The 23,099-nt window shown below is 41.5% G+C and overlaps 1 protein-coding gene across 1 annotated transcript in view; it reads left to right on the top strand.

The window, feature by feature from the left end:
• The window catches only part of arid2 (AT rich interactive domain 2 (ARID, RFX-like)), a 34,284-nt gene that overhangs the window by 7,203 nt on the left and 3,982 nt on the right, over positions 1–23,099 (top strand). The window contains exons 4-16 of the mRNA XM_044021419.1: positions 6,530–6,663; positions 10,595–10,813; positions 11,092–11,159; positions 11,886–11,955; positions 12,731–12,981; positions 14,189–14,285; positions 14,426–14,635; positions 14,854–15,024; positions 16,694–16,769; positions 16,871–17,005; positions 17,589–17,809; positions 18,818–21,252; positions 22,849–22,997. Of these exons, the coding sequence (XP_043877354.1) occupies positions 6,530–6,663; positions 10,595–10,813; positions 11,092–11,159; positions 11,886–11,955; positions 12,731–12,981; positions 14,189–14,285; positions 14,426–14,635; positions 14,854–15,024; positions 16,694–16,769; positions 16,871–17,005; positions 17,589–17,809; positions 18,818–21,252; positions 22,849–22,997 (4,236 nt within the window). The remainder of the gene's footprint in view (positions 1–6,529; positions 6,664–10,594; positions 10,814–11,091; positions 11,160–11,885; positions 11,956–12,730; positions 12,982–14,188; positions 14,286–14,425; positions 14,636–14,853; positions 15,025–16,693; positions 16,770–16,870; positions 17,006–17,588; positions 17,810–18,817; positions 21,253–22,848; positions 22,998–23,099) is intronic.

The following is a 23,099-nucleotide window of genomic DNA, read 5'->3' on the forward strand; positions in this document are numbered from 1 at the left end:
GGCTCTTGAGACTTTCTATATTGGCCAGTCTGTAATTTCACCTCCCTTCCAGCAGCGTTGGCCACCAATGATTGTCTGTTCTCCTCCAGGTTCCTTGCTAACGGGCGGATTGACAGCTCTATCTTTTATGCTAGAATCATTTCATTTACATAGACTTGGTGTTTCATAGCCTCCAGCTTTTCAGGACAAGTAAGAATAGCTGAAGGGCCTTTTACTCAACACACATGTCCAACATTTATAAGGCTGCACAAGTAGAAATGGCATCGCTACAGTGACTGAAAGCACATCACAACAGATTAGAGTATTTTTTTTCTCAATTTGTCTCAAAACTTTAAAATGTGAAGAGAAAAACCAAGGCAGCTTGCTGGTGCAATAGCTGGCTGTAATGATGGTATTAACTTTGCAGTGAGGGGTAATAACAAAAGCCAAAGGCTGAATAAATGGCTCTGAAATGTTCAGGTAGATGCATTTAACAACTGTTTGTCTTCCAGAACTGGAGTCGAGATCCTCATTCTCCTTTAATATCTATCTCTTATTGGCTGTTAAAGTGCTGACATAATCATTTAGTAACTGAATATTAAACATTTGATATAATCGGGATGACCCCAGAGTATGAATGTTGAGCATTCGGTCTGTAAACCCTTTAAATTCTCAGATTATCTGGGTCAAACATTGGTACAGAACAAGGTCCCAAACCAGATCCCTGCCGGAAGTGGTAAATTGGCAATATGTCATCCAAACATTTGTGAAGCCAGAGCCAGGCTCATGGGAAACTGAAATCCACAAAATAAATAGCAATAGGATGAGTATTTGGGTACAAAGGAAGCAAAATCACACAGACAAAAAAAAAAACCTTTCTCCAAATTCAATAACACAAAGGTAGATGGTGGACCTTAATCCTTTAAGAAATGAAGCACGCAGTCTTAGGAAAACACATTTTTTCAGTAAGAGGCAAAAAAGGAAAAAGATTGGTCAAATAAGCACTTTCTTTGACAAGCATCACCTGTGGCTGATCTTGCGCTGATGTGAAATTTAGTTCTTCTGCAAAAAAGCTTACTTTGTTCCCAAGAAATGAATCACTGTGTCATTGAGCTTCACTGGCCTGATAATGAAATAGAGATGTTTGCAACCCTGTTTCGACTAGGGTTTTCTTTGCACCTGTGGTGCTGTGGTGCTGTTGTGCTCATATTAATTTAAGTCAAATGTTTTTAAATTGCCAAAAATCATTGTAGATTTTTTTTTAAATCTTAATATGCAGCTTAATGCTCACCTGAACAAGTTATGAGTGGTGACCATTAGCATAGCAACAATGGCAGATGTAGGGAAAAAACTGCGATTGTTTTGTTTTGGCCACTTGGGTGAAAACACTCCTCCTTAGGTTATTCCGTTTGCATTATTTACTTACTCACTTTCTTATTCAGTACTCTGTAGTGACCTTTGTTGTTGCATAACAAACACTGTTAATGGGACCTAAATAACAAATTTCTCCATAGGCTCCGTCTGTCACCAGCAAAAGTTCTGGTGACTATTGACAAAGGAAGCCACCCTCGGCCTGTGTTTTGAAAGGCCTGCACCATTAACTACCAGCTAACCTTTGTGTACAGAGGGTTGGCAGTGGGATTGATTGCATGTCTGTGTCCATGTCCAGCAGGGGGCAATCAACTCCCACACACTAACACATTGAAGGCATCTGGGAAGCCAGGAGTGTCCGTGAGCAGCTTGTGTGATCCACATCAGTGTAAATAACACAATACCAATGACAGAGGCTGTTTTGAAGCTGCTTGTTTATCTGTCACTTGTCATGCTAGTTTCCCAAAGTTTTTCCAGGAAGCGAAGCAAAGCAAAGATCAGTTTTAATGATGATGCTCACACTTCCTTAAATGGTTTGCTTAAAGGGATGAAATCCCAGTAGTTTGCTCTTGGTTGGTAATCGCATTCTACTTAAGCAGGGAGCAGGGGGGGGGGCTGATGTTCCTCTCATTGTGCGTGTATGAAAAAGGGGAAGTGCAGGAAGAAGCAGTTGCAGTCAACCCCTCTTCCCTCTCTTTTCTATGCCTCTACCAGAGCCTTTTTATTTGCTCGTGCCCAGACAGCGGTAGATGTTGCTGCATTTGGGACCGCGGCCTATCTCTCCCGCTCTCTCTCCCTCTCATGCACTCCTCACTCTCTACAAATGAAGGCTGAGGGTATTTATAGTGCGAGGTGTCACCCGGCAGCCAGCGGACGGGGGATTACCTTGGCCACAGTGAACAAACGGGGCCTCATTCAAAAAGGGTTGTTTGCTCAGTGACTCACGGCCACACAGGCAGGGTTCTCCGCTCCTTCACTGCTGAGGTATTTTGGTGCATGCTTGTAGAAGTATGTGTGTGTTTTGCTTTTTGTCTGGCAGATTTCCCAACATCACGTTTGGGTGTTGATAATATCCAAGAAAGTCTGATTTGGCAGTTGAGAGGAATATTTAGCTAAAATGTGACAAGAGTGACAGTGAGAGATGAATTACTCATTGGATGTTGGAACCAGAGCTGGGATTTATGGCTCTTTGAAGGGAGCCGGATCTTAAGGAGCCGTTCCTTTTCAAAGAGCCGTTCAAAAGACTGGCTCGTTTTTTATATTTAATTATTTTTTAGAAGCCAACAAGCCAAGAAAATAATCACTGGTTGTAATTATAAGGTAAGATTTGGATCAGAATGACTCAAACTTACACATTCCACCAATTACATACTTTATTGATGGAAGTTATTCTGAAATATTGATTATATTCATTTGGCTTGTGTTTTCATTGTAAACATTCCATAAGGTGGCACCATATCCTTGTTCTTTGACAGTGAGATCACTATATTGGCTTTTCCCCCACCTAAAAAAGCTTGGAGATGCTTTTTTGGCATATTTTGCATTTTGTTTTGCCTTTGCCTGTCTGCCCCAGAAAAGTGCATCCAGATGCTGCTACGTTTCCTCATTTTGGCAGTATTATTTTAGCGCGGTGCTCCCTACTTTTATCTCCTCCTCCCTTTCTGTCTGTCAGCAGCAGCAGTTTTGTGTTTTGTTTTGGAGTCACTCAGTCAGTCATTCGGGTTGCGCTGTGCACTCGCCTCCTCCCTCAGGTTGATGCAGACGATGTCACAAGCCGCTCAACTCAGACTCACAGGGCACACACACGTCACGTGAAGGCAGCGTGGACAATATAAAAAGAATGGCATGCAAACGAACGGTTTGCAACTGCGAGTCGAATCGTTGAAAAGATTCGACTTGTTCGTGCATGTCACAGCTCTAGTTGGACCACAGTTGGTAGTGTTACAGGTATTTCTTTCTACGAAGGGGTGTTGTAGTGCTTCTATGAGATGTGGTGTGTTGGGCTGGGCCATGTCTGTGTAGATGGTCATTCATCAAGGTTATCCAGTTGTCTGTTCACAACTGAAGAAGCCTCTTGAAACATCTTCAAGGAATCTGTAAATCCAGTTGCTTTTGGATCTCCATGACAGTTTGCACAACAAATTACGATGATGCTGGGCTTACAATCATGAAAACTGTCAGCTCGCTCGACCTGAGTGTTATTTATAATCCCATTTATTTGTTTGTAGTCACGTTTTTTTCCTACTCAACCTCTTTCTACTCTCTGGTTATCCAAAATTGAAATTAAAGAGTGAACTGCTTGGTTGCTGTGAAAAAGAAGCGGCAAAATGCCAGGAAGGATGCTGGTTATTTTTCCTCGGAGCTGCTGTTGTGCTGTGTTGTAGGGCTGCAACTATTAATAGATGAGCAAATTAATCGTCAACTGTAGTGATTCTTAAATGTGAATATTTTCTGCATTCTTTGCTCAACATATCAAAGAAATCCTTCAGTCTGTTGACAAAACAAGACTGAATACATTGCAAGTGCAAGTGCAAAATTGTTATGGACCATACAACTAATCAATGAATGGAGAAAATAATCAGCAGATTAATTGGTTATGAAAATGACAGTTTGTTGCAGCACTACTTTGTTGTGTAATAGCAGATAAATTGTGGGCGATCCCTGAGTTTTGGCCTCGGAATTATGCAGTTCCTTTGTGCTGTCAATCAAGTTATCTTTCAGTGAAAGTCTTGTCCTGTTAGGAAACAGAATAATAGAAAGATTACACATTTATACTGATCCCCCAAAGGTTCTGTTTTCCAATCAACTTGAACATCACTGTGACAAGTTGAGTTAAATAGTGATCTATATCCGCTTAAAATGGCCAGTGGTCTCTTCTTGGAAAACATGTTGACATGATGTCTCTCACAGCCATAGGTGACTAAGAATGCTATATTCTGCACTTGAGCTGAAATAACTTAAGTTTTTTTTTTTATACCCTTTAATGTGAGGTCACATGACTGTGCTGGTCTCATGTTTGAAGATGCTTTGCAAAGTAACATGAAGGAACTGTTTTTACTGCAGTGTGTCTCCTTGACAACATGTACAAGAAGGTCAGTCAACTGATTTCCTCCCTATGTGAGTGAAAGTAAAATCTCTAACTCTTCATCAAGGCTCAGCTTGTGCACTGCTTGAATATTGTTTTATAATATATTGTCAGCTTTGTTGAATGAGTAACATTTCTGTGAAAATGTTGTGAGAAGTGAGCTGTGGTGTGTTTTTGTCTCCTGTTCATTGTCCTTAAGTGTCATTTTAAGGTTAAAACTTTGTTTTGTGAAATAATAATAGTTATAATCATACTGGGTATGTAAGACGTCTTTTCTAAAGACATGCACATGAAAGCGATACGTTTTATTCTTGATGACGAATCAAAGATATCAGATGAAAGACATTAGTGTATAAATGCTGAACTCTTAAGGTGGAATTATTTCCTCATCCTCTTATTATTGAAGCTGTAGGGCTGGGCAGTAATTCAATAACAGACGGGTGTGCAGTCAAAAATGAAATTATTTTGTGTAATTTATTTTTTGACAACTTAATAAATGTTTGGGGCTTTTTACGGCCCAATAAAAATGACTCAATATCTTAATCTTCCGTCCTCACGGCACCTGCAGAGACCATCAAGGTCCTGCTTTCTATCATAGAGCAGGCACAAGTCTGCTCTGCCTTCACCTGTCGTATTATCAGCCGTTTGTCTGTTCACACATGCACAGCCTGTACCCGGACGTAAAAAGGCACATTGCTATGCTGCCCTCAAACATTGCTGTGTGGTAATGCTGGCTCGCTACGCTCACATTGATGCTGTGAATTGATGTTGACACTAGGGCTGCAACGATTCATCGATTACTAAGTTAATCTGCAACTATTTTGATAATCGGTTTGAGTTTTTTGGTTATTAAAAGAAGTTTTCTGGATTTTCAGCTACCTAAATGTGAATAATTTCTGGTATCTTTGCTCCATATATTAAAAAAAATCAGACTGGAAAAAAAAATGTAAATAAAAATCAGCAATGGGCTTTTTTATTTCTTCTCTTTGGGAGAAGAGTATTAGCTGGAGAGTTATGTTTTTGAAATGGCGCTAATGTGTTAACAGAAATGCTGATATGGGTATTGGACATGAGACGGTGGCATCGTGCACCCTAGAAGGGAGAGTAGAAGGGGACAAAGTCTTGTTTATACTTATATCAGACTTAATTTTCATATGAAGTAAGCTTTGGTAAACTCATCTCTCGCTCACACATGGTACACAAAAATCTGTCCAGCTGGTTATATCATATTAATAATATAATAATTATGTCTGTCATGTTTCTTTTATTGCTGGGTTAGTCTTGTTGATTTTCAAAGTCTCTCTGCATTGTTAATGTTCGTGTGTCAGCAGCGGCATTATTGTACAAGGTTATAAATGGTGATGTTTTGTATCTGTTGCTGACGATGCTGATGTCAGGATAGCCATGTGGATAAGATGAGTTATGGGTTAAATGAACATGTTTTGCAGAAGATCAGCGGGTTATTGTGCATAAGCCTGCTTCATTTATTTTTGCACGCTCTTTCTGTCTGTCAACAGTGCTGTAATTCCGCCTGATTTTCTCTGTTCATCAAACAATGCTCTGCCAGGCTGTGTGATGTCACTTTCTAGAGTGTAATAATTGGGACTGTTAACTATTGGTAATCATTTAAGTGTGGTAGTGGCATTTAAAGATCCTGATTTTAAAGGGTTCTACATGGTGTGCACTGGATTAGTTCCTGTAAAACCTTCCTTTTGGGTTTGAGTTGCATTGCATTTATATGCTCCCCCCCCACACACACACACAGATATAACAATTTTTGCTTTAATTTGACATTTTAAAGATTGGTGAAAGATAACAATAGGCCCTGTCAGTAAGTTACTATAATAGGGTACAAATGCTAGACCTGAATCTTGGTGATAAATTGATAAAAGCTTCAGTCTCACAACGCCGACACTCCGATGTGTCACAGTGGTTTACTTTATTTGTGCAAAGTATGACAGAGACAAATGCTGCCTCTGTGCTCCATATGGTCAAGACAGACCTCACACACACTTGAAACACAAATTCCTGATAAAATGTACACCAAGGGAGTCTTGGCTCATTATCTTGTTCTTTTTCTTTCTCTCTCTGCAGATACCTAGAGAAATATGAGAAAGTTCACCACTTCGGCGAGGACGAGGAGGAAGCGCAGCCGGGGAATCCCAAAGCCTCTCTCCCAATTGGTGCAATTCCCAATTCTTACAACTACCAGCAACATATTGTATCAGGTAGGCAGAGAAGATGGCCTCACTGTGTTCAACTCTTTGTTTCTGCCTGGATCTGTATCAGTGACATGGATGCGCATATTTTGTTTTTTCTGCTTGCTTCTTGCTTCTTGTCCCCACCCACTGTCTCTCTTTCTGTGTGCTCGTCAGTCGACTCGCACTCGCTCAGATGTGATCACAGCAAGGCATCAGTTCATCAGAGCTGTGAGAGAGGGATGCATGGGAGACTAGGCTACGTGTTAGCACCGTGGCTACAACTTCAGCAGTAGATGAAGTCAAAGCTTTTGTTAATATGGCAGCTGTCAGTGCTTTACAGATGTAATGACTCAATGGAACTGTGACAGCAAAACCAGACACAACTTTTGTGAGGCATGATATTAAAACAGAAAATGAGGCAGCATGTTTGGAGCAGACCATCCTCAACAGAGAGCAGTTTTGAAAGTATCCAGACGTATAAACCAGTCTCTGGACGGAATATTGCACAGAGGACACTGGCAGATAATGTGACACTGTTTTGTCTGTGCATCACTGTCTTATATCTAACTTGTCCACAGCTTTGTTCAGCACCATATCCTCAGTTTGATTTAACAAAACCACCTGAGCAGTTTTTCCCTTCATGCTCTACTAAGTTTGTTTATTTTGTGGCACCTTGACAGATACAGATCAGTGAGATTGTTCCCCGACCCAAGCAAAACATTCTGCACATTCACGTTCATATGGATGCTTCCTTTTAAGCTGCTGGAATAGATTGGATGTGTTGTCTCCAGAAGTGCCTAACGAAGTTTATCTTTGCTTTTTTTTGGCGCCTCCTTCCCATGTCCCTAGTTCAGCTAGATCATGTTGAATTGTTTTTAAATACATCACACATGAAAGACCCTATGACAGAGAAACGTCTGGCTCAACAAGGAATCCAACTCATTGTTGCATTTAAACCCATTACATTACATTAGGGATGTGCTGATAAAAATGTTTTTCCATCAGCAGAGAGATTTTGGGAGCAATATCTGCCAATAATGTCCTGGTTTTATTTAAATTGTTATAGCAGCTGTTCAGCTATAACAGATGCTGCCAGTGGGTGTAGGTGGCAGCGCTGTTTTTGGCCAGTGAATCTCAATGTGGGTCTAATTCCATTGTGTTGCCAGGTAGTTGTGGAGGGGGAAAGACTATTTAATACTATCAAAGAAGTAAAGTTACATATTTTAGATTGGGAATTGTGTATAATTTTAAATTGTCTGCACAGTGGTTTATATAATTGGTAGAAATCAAACACATATCTCACTAAACAAGCAGCTTCCCTATGCCTAAAGACAGTCGTGCCCATAGAGGATATGCAAGGCAATGTGTCATGCACGTGATGCTGAGTGAGTTGAAGCCTGAGATATGGGCACTGCACGAGTTTCCTAAAATGTCAAACTATTCCACTTAAAGACATTGTGTCGTCTCCAAATTGAGCAATTTGATTTATAAAATTCTACTTGAGAAGTAAGATCTCCAAACCCATAGTTTTTAAAAAAAAAATAAAATAAAATTTATGCATCCTACCATGACACAGTTACTATTGAGCTTTAACATCGACAGCCCAATTATTACCTTTCCGTGTGACAAAAAGATAGTGTTGCACTGTCCACAAAACTGCCAGAAGACCATTTGCAAGAGCTAAGCTTTCATCTTTTGAAGTTTGTCCACTTCATGTGTCCTCATTGTATTTAACACACATTATTTACACATTTTCTCATGTAGTTCCATTCCTCACTTTGTAAGCACCATTGGCTATTTTTTTTAAATCCCAGGCTATCACACAAGCTTATTTGTTCTTTGCAAGTTGCCTACACACACCTAATTGTATATATGTCATTTTCTTTTTACTTCTTTCTTTTTGCACACTGCTGCTGTTTGTGTTGAAAGCGCAGTCTCTGTGTAGCCACATCATATTTCAAACTAAATCTTGTCGTGCTGCAGACCAAAGCCCCAGCCCCTTGTTTGTGCTGTGAATGTTAGATGTCCATTAGCTGCACAGAGCTGTGAAATTGACCACTGAGCTTCTTGTCGAGGTAATTGACCGCCCTGACAGCAGGTATTGATGAAGAGGAGCACAAAACACTTGTTGTTGTTGTTGTGTTAACCATTTGAGTTTAGATTAAAAGGCTCCCAGCCCTCTGGTCACATACCCTTTTTTTGTCAGGTAATCAGTCCACTGCCTGCTGAGGTGACTGACTCCAAAACACATGTGCGTCGGGTAGAGATGCACAACAAATAGTGATGAGTTTATTCTGTGGCTTGTCGCCACAAGACGGTGAAGAATACTATGACATTTACAGTTGAACTGCCTTTGATAGTTGGTTTTAAAATTTGCTTCGCTGATAGAAACTAAAGATTATTATTATTTCTTCTTTTTTTAATAACATTTAATTTGAATAAGGTATTAAGTTCCAGTGGTTACCTGCACAGATTGGTTTGTCTAAAAGGTGTGTCTAAAAATAGTCACACCAGTGTTTCAGGGCAGAGAATGGTCCCTCAAACCCTAACCCGTTTGGCAAAGTGGTTACTTGCCACACTTTCCTGTGGGGTTAAAAAGTGGCCGTTTAAAACCACTGTAGAACGACAAAACACGCAAAACATTAATGTGCATCTGCTTTGAGGAGTTTGTTGGTGTAGCGCGCATACAGACATTTAGAACGACATTGGTATTTGTCGTACACGTATTTGTGGCACAGTGTGGTTGAACTTGTTTTTTTTGTTGACTTGGCTGGTTCCGTGATGATGAGTTATTTAACCATTGTTAACCACCTGGAAATGTGGCACCAAGCTTGACTCCGTCCTGTGCAGCTCTACATGGTGTTGCTGTGCTGCAGGTGGTGCAGGAGAATCGGCACAGAATGCTTTTTAGCATGGAAATCAAATTTGCTCACTCAGATTCTTCTCTTTTATGGTCGGATTCCAGAGGCAGCAGTAGTCTGCTAAAACTCTGCACAAGATTAAAATATCTGTATGGAAGTGGTTGATAACAGAAAATCAATGCATAGTCAACTGACGTACAGTGTTGATTCTTTCCACCACAAACAGCGCTTTAGTTTTTAGGATTACACATTTAAAGTTGGAGTGTGTAGAATTTATCAGCCTTTGAAGTGAAAGTGGAATGTTGTAGCTGAATATTTATCACCTCACCCTCCTCATCCAAGTGTGTTGGAAAACCTACGCAAGTTAGGGGTCAAAACATGTACAGTCTCTCCATCGTGGGCCATTGTAAAAACACGGTGGTCCCACATTGGCGGCTTCTGTAGAGCTGACCCGGCTCCTCATATACAGTATATACAGTATTATACAAGCAGTTGATTGTCCCCTTTGTGAAATTACAGCTATTACAGTATGTCTTCAATTTTGTCTGCCAATATCTTCAATTTTACGCTCTGCACAGTCACTTAAAAAGTGAAAGAGCAGTCGTGTTGATCTGTGAGACGAGACCTTCACCCAACAGCAGTACGTTTGTTTTGCTTAAACTCATTGAAAGTAAAAACCACTCAGAGTTTAAGTGGCTAAAGATTTGTGAAGGCAGTAGTATGATAATAATGGTGCAATGAATGAAATGACAGCTCCTCTCCCTTGTTTCTGCAGCTCTGTGCTGTGGTTAATCCCCTCTGTTGCTGATGTTTACATTTTCCACTGATTTCCACTTTTAGAAATAAACTGCTTCATGTCTTCCCTGTAGCACTGGTGACACATTGTCTCCTCTGCTTGCTGTTGTGAATATGCGATGTTGCTTTGATCCTTCATTAATCAGCTTTAAATGTTTCTTTTCATTTACAAACACATGTTGGCAATTTTGTGATGACTATTTTATATTAAGCCTGTTTAAATGACAAATGTTTTTCCAGGTATCTGACAGAAGTGTATTTTCAAGTAACCCTGAGTTGTTGTTTTTTCCCCCCATATTCAGACTATCTCCGCCAAAGCTATGGACTGTCTACGGATTTCGTTCCACCGTGTGATTACAATAAACTGGTGCTGTCTCTCCTTTCGGGCCTGCCCAACGAAGTGGACTTTGCTGTTAATGTTTGCACTTTGCTTTCCAATGAGAGCAAGCATGCCATGCAGTTGGACAAGGACCCCAAACTTGTCACGTTGCTGCTGGCCCACGCCGGCGTCTTCGACGACTGTAAGTCCCCGACCTCACTCAGATTATACTTTTAGTTCGGATAATGAACAGTTAAAAGGCGTGTTATGTTTTTTTGTTTCTGGTTTGATTTGTTTCTCTAATATGCACCTCAGCTCAGCAAAAAACATTTTAAAAAGTGACACATTCTTTGCAAATCTTTCTTTGTATGGGAAAATCTAGTTAATTTGAATTGTATACATATTTTTATAATTGCTAAGTGGAAATATAAGTGCTAATCTCTAACATTGCTTAACATAACCCTCTGTCTGCATGTGTAGCGTTAGGCAGCTTCTCTGGGGTGTTTGGGACAGACTGGAAGGAGAAAACCTGCCGGGACTTTTTCAAGGTAAAGTTAGAAGTTTGGGTATTTTATGTGTGTGAGCTGTGTATTCTCTTCTGTTGGCCATGGAAATTAAATGCCACTTTTACAAAGAATTCATACTTTTAACAGTGTGAATATTGGCAGGAATTAAGACGGTTACTCTTTCCTGAGTGTGGTTTTCTCCAAGGCATCTTTCAACAGAATGGAGATACAGCCGCTTTTATTTCAGTCAAATTAAATGCATAAAAGCCAAGTCATGGTTGTTAAGCAAGTCATTATTTTCCTCAATTCAGGGCAGTTTATCGTTAAATAAGATCAGAGTTCACTGTGGGTGAGATCTGGTGCCAGCAGCAGTTCTGTGTCTTACTCTGGGCCACAGTCTGGTCTTCTTACTTAGATTATCTTAAATGTGATTTTCTGACTGAAATGTGTTCTTGAAGTCCACAAAGTTGTGTATTTCCAACCTGAACCAACGTAAAATCCTCTGTGTTTTGGACTCTTGTCGAGACATAACAAGCTGTTTCTGTATGTCATCTTAGTTTTAGAGTAAATGTAACAGGATTATGGTTTAATTATTCAAATTTCAAATAATATTATAGCCATTCGTTCCTTATGTAGAGGGTTTTTATTTATGTGCTTGCCTGAGTATTATAGATTTTATTTGATTCTCATAGAGGTTACTGTATGTATTAAATCAGTGTAATTATTATGCATTCAATGGCCCTGCTAACAGCTTCTGTCTCTCTGCAGTTCTGGAGAGAGGTGGTGGAGGACACTGAAGTCAGGGAGCTGATCTGGGACAAGAACAGCCCAGCACAAGGTAAACACACTTGGAGATTAAGGCCATGAGAGGCAGTTTAAGGCACTGTTCACACCTGGTATTAACATCCATCTTCTGTGATGGTTCATGCTGAGTGAGTGCATATAATTGTATCTGGTGCCCATGCCCTTTGATCAAATATGCACGAATGACATGACTGTCACAGTTTTTTTTACCTAATTTGTTTTACATTAAACCGTAAAAATGTAACTAATACGTTTGTCTGAAAAATTAGATGAGAGTTGCTCAAGTAACTCAAAGCTTTACTCACGCTGGTGTAACATCAGTGTTGGAATTCCAGAAGTGATTCGCGTAAAACAACAAATGAAACTGCTGCAAAGCGGGCAATGTCATCTGAGGAGGTGGTCTCTAATTCTTCCCTAAAGGTGGATGGTTTGGGAGTTTGATCTGCCACTGATTGAGTCATACATAACCAATGTTTAGAAAAAAAAGGTCTGAATAGTTGTGTGGAAGAAGTGGGATGCGTCTTCACCAACCTTGCCTACATAAGATTAACAACAAAAGAAAAGTGAAGATCACAGCATCCCAACAAAAGTAGAATAAATAACCTTGAATAAGCATCCTTGTCATGTACTTGTTACGTATAAAGACAGAAAAACAACACAAATTATGGTGAAAAGGTTGGAAGTCCCTAAATGACAATGTGATAACCAAATGTTCATGCGCTCTCATGCTGCTTATCCCTGATAAACGTGTGCTCACACCCTCGTCTGGTAAACAGTAATGGTAAACTTTCCCCTCCTTCGCTCTACAGATGGTACATCATGTGAGAAGCGGTGGCAGAGCCTCTTCCACCCGCCACGGTCCCAGGGCATCAGTGACATGGAGGCCCAGCGGGTGCTGCAGATTGCCGTTATCCTGCGGAACCTCTCCTTCGAAGAGGCCAACGTCAAGCTGCTGGCGGCCAACCGAACGTGCCTGCGCTTTCTCCTGCTCTGTGCCCACTGTAACCTCATCTCACTCCGACAGCTCGGACTGGACACGTTGGGCAACGTGGCTGCTGAGGTTCGTCTGTGTTTTTTGGGGACAAGTACAAACATATTTGCAAGATTTTGTCATATTTGGGTCAGTTCTGGAATGTTTTGCATCTAAATGTAGGTCATTGTGACACAGTTATCATTATCTCATTCACAATGGACTGAGTAGGAGAAGAGTCCTTTAAGTTAATGCATGATATCAGTTCCATTCTTGTGAGTGGGGTTTGTCAACTGCATTACATTATTGGTTGCATTGGTCTTAATATGTCTAATTCATTATGAGCTAAGCTCCTCCCCCAATTTGGCTTAATTTAAATTTAGAAGCACTAACTAAGGCATAGCAGCTCTGTCAAGCTTGTTTTTTTTACATATAAAAGCAGGCTGTAGTAAGAGAAAACATGTTAAGTGTCTATATTCATTAGTTTGTGGGTTTTCAAATTGGTTTTGGATTAACAGAAACAGTTTTATAAAAGACAAAACAACTCAACAGTATAACCACTTGATGTACTTAAAATTAACTAATTAATATGGAAAATTAAGTAGTTAGTGGCTGTTGCAAAACATATGCGCTGGCTTGTTTTGGGACAGAATAGTGGTATATTTTCCAGACTCTGGTGGCCATGGTTTTCATTTCTGAGGAAGCTGTAGCTGTCAGTTTACAAGCAGTCTCATCCATCGTTAGAATAACTTTCTCATCTTAATTCAACCTAAATTTGTCATCATATTGTATAGCAACTACAGACATGCACTGAAGTCAGAGCCACACACTCAAAATAGGCTTACATTTAGAAATTGTTGATGAAATATTGTCTGTCTGTACGGGCCTATTTCAATTTATTAGTGTGAGATACATGAAAATGCGTGTATCTAATTTTAGAAACATACATAGAGTCCCTGATATAATCAGCCAGGCTTGGATGTGATTAATCACATGCTTGTGTGTTGGGCAATTAAACCGTTCTTCAGATTTATGAAGCTGCAGTCTTGTTATGTTTTTGTGTAAATAATATAAACCCAACTAGATCTCTGTGTAATGTGTTGTGATGAAGTTGGCACTTTTGACCCTCCCATTTTTAAATGGAGTACCAAGCCAGACTTTGTTCTGGTCAAGTACAGTGGCATGCTCTCTGCTGGTTTGTAATCTCAGTACTGAGGAGGATGGACTGTAAAATATTTACATGGAATGTTGCTGCTGTTGCCGTCTGACTGAATTAATCTTGTCTGACACCCTGTAGCTCCAGCTGGATCCCGTTGACTTTCGGACAACTCACCTGATCTTTCACACCATCACCAAATGCTTAATGTCCAGGGACCGGTTCCTCAAAATGAGAGGTTAGTGCTCTTCAACATGAAGACATGTTTATATACATCAGAAGTAGGCTGTATTATTACATAATTAGATAACTAAATTAACTTTTTTTGGCTGTGAATGCTATTGAGATAAAGATGTATTTTTGTGTTTGCTTCCTTAGCCATGGAGATCCTGGGCAACCTCAGTAAGGTAGAGGACAATGGGGTATTAATCTGCGAGTATGTGGACCAGGACTCGTACAGGGAGGTAATGATGCTCCTCACCCTGCCTGACCTTATGTTCCTCATGGCCTCCTTGGAGGTGCTATATCTACTGGCTCAGCTTGGAGACATTCCCTGCACCAAGATTGCCACTGTCGACCACAGCATAGGTAAGCAGGCCATAGGATTCTACTTGGCTTCCCTTTCTAAAATATTTTCCATTCATGTGTAACTGGTTTCTATGACATTTACTTTCTGCCCTTTAAATTTACGATTGCTTTGTCTCATTGAGTTTGATTGAGTAGCTGAATTATGATAGATTTAAACCACCCTCCCCTTTGCTCACCCTTGTTTGTTTTCTTCTTCCTGCTTCTCACTCTCTTCTCAGACCTGTTAGTGCGATTAGTATCAGTAGACCTTCATACGTTTGGACCTGATGCCCTAACAGCTGTACGGTTGATTGAGCATCAGGCCAGTGCTGACCAGGCAGCCGAGGTTCGACCACAGCTGGTAGAGCAGGTACCTGCTGCTGTGCAGGGAGCAGCAGCAGCAGCACCTGGTGAGTTTCTTTGCATCTCCTCCATCTGTCAGTCACAATCCACCTGTTATGTTTCAACCAAAAGTACCTGCAATTGTCAGCCCAAGGAATTAGAATTATATTTTTTCTAAATCAGCAAAAAGATTGTTGCAGTTCATTGTTTGCTTTGGTTTACATTGGTTTACATTGCTAGGTTTGGAGATTTGGCGAATGAGTCTAATGTTTGAACAACCTGTGCTCATTAGAAGTGGTTTGACTCCGGTCTGCTCAGCAGGAGTAATGCAGAATACATATATCTAATAGTATTTTTCAAAAAAATGATTTTAATTTTAAAAAAAGAAAGAAAGAAAAAAAGGATACCTTTGACTGTGTGAATTTGTAATCACACTTGGTTTACATCATTCACACTTGAGGCACAACACAGCAAACTGTATGTGATTTTATTTGCTCTTAGCTATGACCTGATACTGTGCATCAAATGGTAAAGGGTATGTTTCAGCTGTACAAATAAATGCTGTGCTATTCTAATTCATATAATGCTGCTGTGAATCAGAAAAGGGATTTCATTTGCAAAAATGTGACTTGAAATAATAGGGGTTGAAATATTTAGACCCTCATCCATGAAGTCAAAATATACTTGCATAGGGCTCTTAAATATGGGGCAAAATACCTGTGGTTGAAATGCTGCTTTTGACACTGCAGATTGGAGTTGTGTAAACTCCAGACTAATTTCTAAACAGACTAGTTTGAAAGTGCAGTTGTGGAGTGTTGTTCAGGAATGTAACCATCATAGGTTAATGTTGGCATGTGTCAACATAAAACTTTCTAAATCTTTAAGGTACACTGGAGATTTGGAACAAATGGATAACCAACCATAACATGAGTGTTTTTCATATTAAAGTAGTTTCTACTTGATCCAAAATTCAGTTGTTGTTTTTTATCAATGTTGTGCCTTTTGTTTATTTTGACTTTGCCATCAATGGGCAGACAGCCCAACTGAAAGGGTGTGTCCATGCAAATAAACTGCAAATGACTACACCTATATAATAAATAAATAAATAAATAAGACACTGGTAAAAAATCTCAATGTCAACCATTGTATGTTTGAGCTAGATGAACTTTGAAAATACTGCACAACAGCTTCAACATGATGAAGCCAACCAGAAACTAAACAAGTTTCTAATTTATTTTTCCCTATGCAGCTGTTGGAAATGAAATCCACAGTCACTGCCCGTTTTACTGACAGTACAACTGACTCACTTACCTGTTGCTGAGCCACACAGTGGGATATTTTTTTATCACAGATACCCCAGAAAGCAGTTCAGATTTAGATGTTTTTGAGACCTAATGGAAAGACAACCACGGTTACAAATACACAACAGAGTTTTTATGGAAACAGATAAATAATAACTTCATCACAGTGCCTTGATTGTGTTAATCGACAAATTACCCCAGGGTGAGACTTTACACCTGTTTAACCTTGGGCTATAGTTTCATTTCAGTATACATGGTTTCTAATGCAAAACTATTAGTGTGCTGACATCTAGTGGATGGCTAGGGGAGCACTACAAAAATGATATTAATTGAATCAATGTTTTTCTTTGGGTTTGCTTTGTGGTCTTCAGTTGAGATTTGATAATTCACTTGTTTTTTTTTTACATTAACGCTTCTCTTGTTTTTGTCTCCGCAGTAACAAGGGTCGCAGTACAATCCACTCCACCACCTGGAATCGTTGAACTAGACGGGGAAAAATTTACACTGCAGTGGTAAGATTAATTTATAAACATGCATCTCCAACCATAGTTTAATTGCAGTGGACAAGTAGAGTTTTAATGATAATAACCTGTGCTTTTTGTTTCTCAATCAGGCTAAACGCACACTTTGAGTCAAACTCTGAGGGTTCTGTATCTCGATCAGAAATGTACTCTGAGTACTTGGCCACATGCAATAAAATGGGACGTAGCAACATCTTGAACGCCACTGGCTTCCTCAAATGTCTGCGGTGAGTTTTCTTATCCTGGCTAGTCTGTATTTATGTTCCATCAACACAGAACTGATAAACCTCTGTGCCCTGACCAGAGCAGATGTTGCCATTAAAAAGTTGTTTTTTTTCCTCTGTTTGATGCACTGTCTGTGCTGCTGTTTGCTTCTGCAGCACGACCTAAGTAAAACTTAACAAGATGCCAACAAATGTAGGAAAATAAAGCTGCTTAAATATTAAACATTTTGATGTCCATGTCACACTTTTAAAATAGCTGATTGTTGTGTGATGTGTATAAGTCTTAAAAAAAAAAAAAAGCCGCATTAGAAAGTGACCGAGGATCTATCTGCTGGTTTGTGTATCACATAATCACTCTGCCTGTATCATAGTAGACTAATTGCATATGATAATGCTGCAGCCATACAAGTGAAAAGGAGCAGAGGAGATTTAAAGACTTAGAGATTAATAGACTTTGAATAATTAATATACTAATGCATTATTGCAAGGCAATTGCATCTGTGTGGCAGGGAGAGGGGACATGGCATCACAATAGTGACTCCACATTGCAACGGACTATGATATCCGTCTGCCCCTTCCACTACAGGACTGTGTTCCCCAACCACACGATGCGGCGGCAGGAGGAGCCCAAGACAAACGGACAAGTTCACATCCTTCTGGTAGGGCTACGGCGAAGATCGATCCCGCTGCCCATCCAGCTGTACTACCAGCAGTCTCAGCAGCAACAGCAGCAAAATTCTGCAACGGCTCCTCCACCTCCAGCAGCACGACAAGATACACCTGGAGACCCCAAGGGCCCACCGCCAGGTATAACAAGTACAATTGGTTAACGTTAAGATTGTTTGTTCCAGTTATACTTTACTATAAACTGATGGTTTCTCAGAAATGCCAACTCTTCTCTTACGGCTCAGTTTTGATGCTTGCTTGACAATGCTAACAGCCAAATTGCAAAAGCTATAATATGCAGAGGTAAAAAGATAGAGGGAAAAAAAATCCCTTCAGAAAAGAGATGGTGAGGTGAAGAGAGGTGAAGGCTGGCAGGCCTACAGGGATAGCAGAGCTGGTTTCATTGGTTCCACCAAGATGGATAAACTAATTCAAAGACATAAAAGAAACCTACCTACAATTATATTTATTTCATATATAGTAATGTGTAAATGTCTCAGGTCACCACCAACGGCTTTGTTGTTTTCATGTCTCTAATTCTGTGATCATTGGCATTTGTATTGGAATGATGTGAATGGGAGTTTGGCCTTGTATATTAACAAGCTGCCACTGAGTTTAATTCAAACAGTATATCTATGTAATGTTCAAACACGTCTTGATTAAATCTGGTGTAATAAAACCTTTTTACAGCAGATATTTGTAAACATTTAACAGGACAAACATATATTTTTACCAATAACATTAATTTCTCCAGTTTTAAAAGAACCAGGGTTGTGCTACACTAAATAATTACATTAACCTGGAGAAGTTATAATTTTCCTTTTCCAAGTTTTTATTTTAAACTGTATACATGTTTCCTGTATTTTCTGGCTGTGTTCCAGTAAAGTGATTCAGAAATAATGATACTGTATGGTCATTATAGTATTGCTAAAAAATCTAATTTAATGGTGGCCTTAGACCTTTGTACAGTACTGTATATCTTACCCATTTCGATATGTTATCAACATACCTGAGGGCATCACATCAGAAATGGATAATGTGTAACGTCACAACCTCCTAATTGTGGCACTGTAAGGATTTAGAATGTGAATAAACTAGGCTTTAAGTTGCTGACTAGACCTGAGCAGTTTTTTCTCTGTGTGTAACCAGGCCTGCCTCCAGGGCACTCTGTTCATGGATCCCAGTTTGTTCGGACCCCAGGACCTAACCACAACACTGGTGTTACCGCCCCATCCATGGCCTTGACTGCACAGGAACCTACCCATGCAAGCTATCCGACTGTTTCTCGCCCCCAGATGCCCCCACAGGTGCCTCCACAGTTACCCCCAAATCCTCTGGCAGCAGAGCAACAGCAGCTTCAGCAGCAGCGACCCGGTCCAGTGGTCCAGATTCCAACGTCAACACTGGCCACCCAGAACCACAGTCCTCAGAACCCCGCCACTCCACTTGCAGCTCATCAACAACTGCAACACTCCCCCATACCTACTACTGGAACACCTGTCACCATATTTCAGCAGGTACCACAGGGCCATATCCTCACCGCCAGGGTACAAGGTGTGTGCCCCCCTATCTCCCAGCATCCTCCTCTGCCTCAAACCCCTCCCTTGGCTGGGCTTCATGGTGGAGCTCCCCAAGTGGAGTCTCACTGTGTTGCTGCAGTATCGGCACCCTCCTCCTCCATCCAGGTGGGGGGTGGTCAAGCGTTTAGTGTGCCCAGTTCCCAGAGTACACGTGTCACATTTCAAAATATTGCTCCCAAACCTGCGCCGAACCAGTCAAGTGGACCAGCATCCACGATAGCCAGTCCCAACCACCAGCCTCAGCAGCAGGCGCAGGGTGTTGTAATAGTTAGCCCCAATCCTCAGCAGAGCCCAGCCTACACCCCCGCCATACACCAGATTGTTCTTGCCAACCCTGCCACCATACCAGGTGCCCCGACTATCCAGATAGCAGGGCAGCCTGGAGCTGCTTCCAGTCCCTGCACACCTCCTGCCTCTCAGTCCAATACCCAGGTTCAGCCCAATCAAACTCTCAGCCACGCACTGTCCATGAAACGGCACCAACAGCAGCATCAACAACAACAGTTGCCTCTCCAAATCATTTCCCAATCTCCTCCCTCACAACCTACCTCCACAGAGTCCAGCTTGATTAAACAGCTGTTGCTTCCAAAGCGAGGGCCTTCTACACCGGGAGGGAAGCTCATCCTGCCTGCTCCACAGGTGCCCTCTCCCAATAGCACGATAGCCTCCAGTCCACAGATTATATACCAGGCAGGCTACAGCACACAGAATTCCTCTCCTCAGCCTCAGCAGCTTAATGTTCAGCTAGTTCCTGGTCAGCTTCCTGCTGCTGGGGCTCCAGCCCTACAGACGGTCCAGCTCTTGCCAGGCCAGCTCATTTCCACTAGTAGCCCAGGAGCAGCTACCATTATCCAGGGCCCTATGGCAACTGGACAAGTCACATTCACCGTGGTCCCCAACACTGGCTTTACCACCTCTACTGCTGCTGTTGCTGCTGTGAGCCAAGGTGCTGTGGCTCCAGTCGTTCCCCCTCCTCCGTTTTCTCCCGTAACGATGCCCCATCACACTCCAGCAGCTCCTCCAACACCACCGCCACCACCACTGCCCACTCCCCTTAGAGGAGACAAGATAATTTGTCAAAAGGAGGAGGAGGCCAAGGATGCCACGGGGCTGCACATCCATGAGAGGAAGATAGAGGTGATGGAGAACTCCTCTTTGGCAGACGGAGAGTCCTCCAATGGCAAAACAAGTAACGGCGATGTTGTGGCAGGTACAAAGCTGCTTAATGGTCGGAAGTGCATGGAGTCCGATCTACCTCCATACCACTCAGGGAACAGCCAGGGGGCACTCAATGGCCCAGCTACAGAGAGTCACCCTGCTAATGGGAAACAGGCCCTGTCCCCCTGCCTGAACAAACCAACGGAGGGCAATCCCGACCCCAAAAAGACTTTGGTCAACGGAGTGTGTGACTTTGATCGGGGTGACAGTGGTGGCAACTTAAACAAAAACATTCCAAATCACATTGCTTCCAAACAGTACTTGGGGAATGGGGAGGTGGGGCCCTCTGAAAAGAGTCACAGCTCTGACCCCCCTCTCCCTAGTCCTCTGCTCCCCCAGCAGGACACTGCCAAAGCCCAGCAGGCTGAGCGCCTGGCCAACGGACCCCAGGCAGTAGGCAATAGGCTTCCCTCGGAATTAACGAATGGACCTTTGGGGCCTGGCCATGCTGTGCTTAGACAGCAACTGCTTCCCAACTCCTCCCTCCCCTCCGCTGTTACTTCCCAGAGTCTTTCTGCCTCTCCTGCAAATGGAGTGGCCTCTGAGGCTCGAGGCCTCAAGAGGCCAGCTGAGCACGAGGACCGCAGCACGGCGGCAGTATCCTCTGGGATCCCTAATAAAGTGGGAGTGCGGATCATCACCATCAGTGACCCCAACAACGCCGGCAGCAGTGCCACCATGGTGGCAGTGCCAGCAGGAACAGACCCAAGCACAGTAGCCAAAGTAGCAATAGAGAATGCCACTCAGCAGAGGAACTGCTCCGCCACAGAGGCAGCTGGCTCAACGGTGAGTCACTGCAGGGTAGTTTGTCCTTAAATATGTATTTCATGTCTGTTTAGTAGTAATTGTAAGTCATGTGTAGTATTGTGCAAAAGTCTTGGGCCACCGTTAGAGTTGTTGTTTCAGCAATGCTTTAATGACGATACCATTTCATTATTCCCTTATTGGAAGATATCCAGAAAGCACAAGAGACATGTTTGCATTTTTTTGAAATACATTTTTCTGAAGGAAAAAAAACCCAGCTTCCAACTATTTTAATTACTTAAACAACAGTGCTGCTAGTATTCATAATGTACAGCTCTTCCTGAACGAATCACTGACAACAGGAGGAAGCCCAGATAGCTTTTAACTCAAATTTAATAATGTTTCATTGTTACATACATCGAGGCAAACAGCCCAACTGAATTTGCAATATTATTTGCCAGATACACAAGTCTGTCGACCAGATTGGGGTGTGACCACCTTTGCACAGTACTGAAAATTACAGAAAACAAGTGCAGCTATTATTTACATTCAGCATTAATATTATGTGTCAAAGCATTTTGAAAATCGATAGTTAATTTATGAAGTTTCACATTGTATACGCAATGTGTAATGTTTTATTATCAGATGGCCAGAGATGGTCTTACACATGGTGTTCCAGTTGGACAGGGTGTTGTTACTACTCCATTTGCTTCTTATTGATGAACTGTAATAAGAATGAGGCTAGATGTGGAATTCCCCATGTGTTTTGCATAGGAGTGTCTATTATGCATCTGTATTTTTGCTTAACTGAAAATTCTTACCCTGCTCTTGAATGTAACGCATCTCATTTCCCTTTTATCGTGGTTATTGTTTTTGCTGGGGTTAAGGTTCTATGAAGTGAGTGTGGAAATGAGCTGTAGTGTGTGACTGTTAAATATAAACAAATGTCTTTAGATCATGTCAAACTACACACATGAAAATGATATCAGTTTTATATCTACAGACTGAGCCAGCAGCAACGTTGTGCTACTAAGCAAGATGGCTGCACAAATGTTGGCGTATAACTCATAATAAAATAAAAAGTTTACGAAGGTGTTTCCACTGCTCAAAAAACATCTTCTTTAGCAGTTTCACAGGTTTAATGCTTCTTGCCACACCTGTTCCTGCACTGCCAGTGTATACAGATAAACACATTTTCAGTCAGGTCTGATAGTATTACTTGACGGAGCCTATTTGCAGATGAATGCTGTAGCAAAAACAATGTATGCACTGCAGCTTTAACAGCTGCAACAAATACTGTATGTACACACTCCAAAGCACTTGTGGCTCAAAGGGTTCAGGTGTGGTTTTGGAATTGATGTGTGGAGGTTAAGAAGGTGAGACCAGTTAAGACCATGTGGCTCTCACCGATACCCACCTCCTATATTAATGCTGCTGAGAGAACAACTCCTACCACTAGATGGACAGGGGTTACATCTCAGCCAACACCTTTCTGATTTCTAAGCAAACAAATCCATCATTTTTATAATGGAGCATACCAGTACAACTGTGAATATTCTTTTAATTAACAACTCAATCTTGAATCTTCAGTCACATGGATATTAATATGGTCTGTTATCATATGTTTCTTCTCCACAGCCAACAGTTACCCCATCCCCTGTATCTCAGCCTGCACCAGCAGGGAACCACAACCCACACCTCCCAGCACAGCAAACCTCCGCAGCGCCACCAGAGCAAAGCAGGAAAGCAGGCCAGAACTTTAAATGTCTGTGGCAGTCCTGTAAAAGGTACGCATCGTTGCTGCACAGACCCACCGTCTAATGTCCATAACTAACCTCAGTTTAGTCACGGTCAACAGTCTGCTGATCTTTTCCTCTTTGTTTGTCCAG

The sequence above is a fragment of the Solea senegalensis genome, linkage group LG3 (assembly GCF_019176455.1).
Source record: "Solea senegalensis isolate Sse05_10M linkage group LG3, IFAPA_SoseM_1, whole genome shotgun sequence".
Classification (NCBI taxonomy): domain Eukaryota; kingdom Metazoa; phylum Chordata; class Actinopteri; order Pleuronectiformes; family Soleidae; genus Solea; species Solea senegalensis.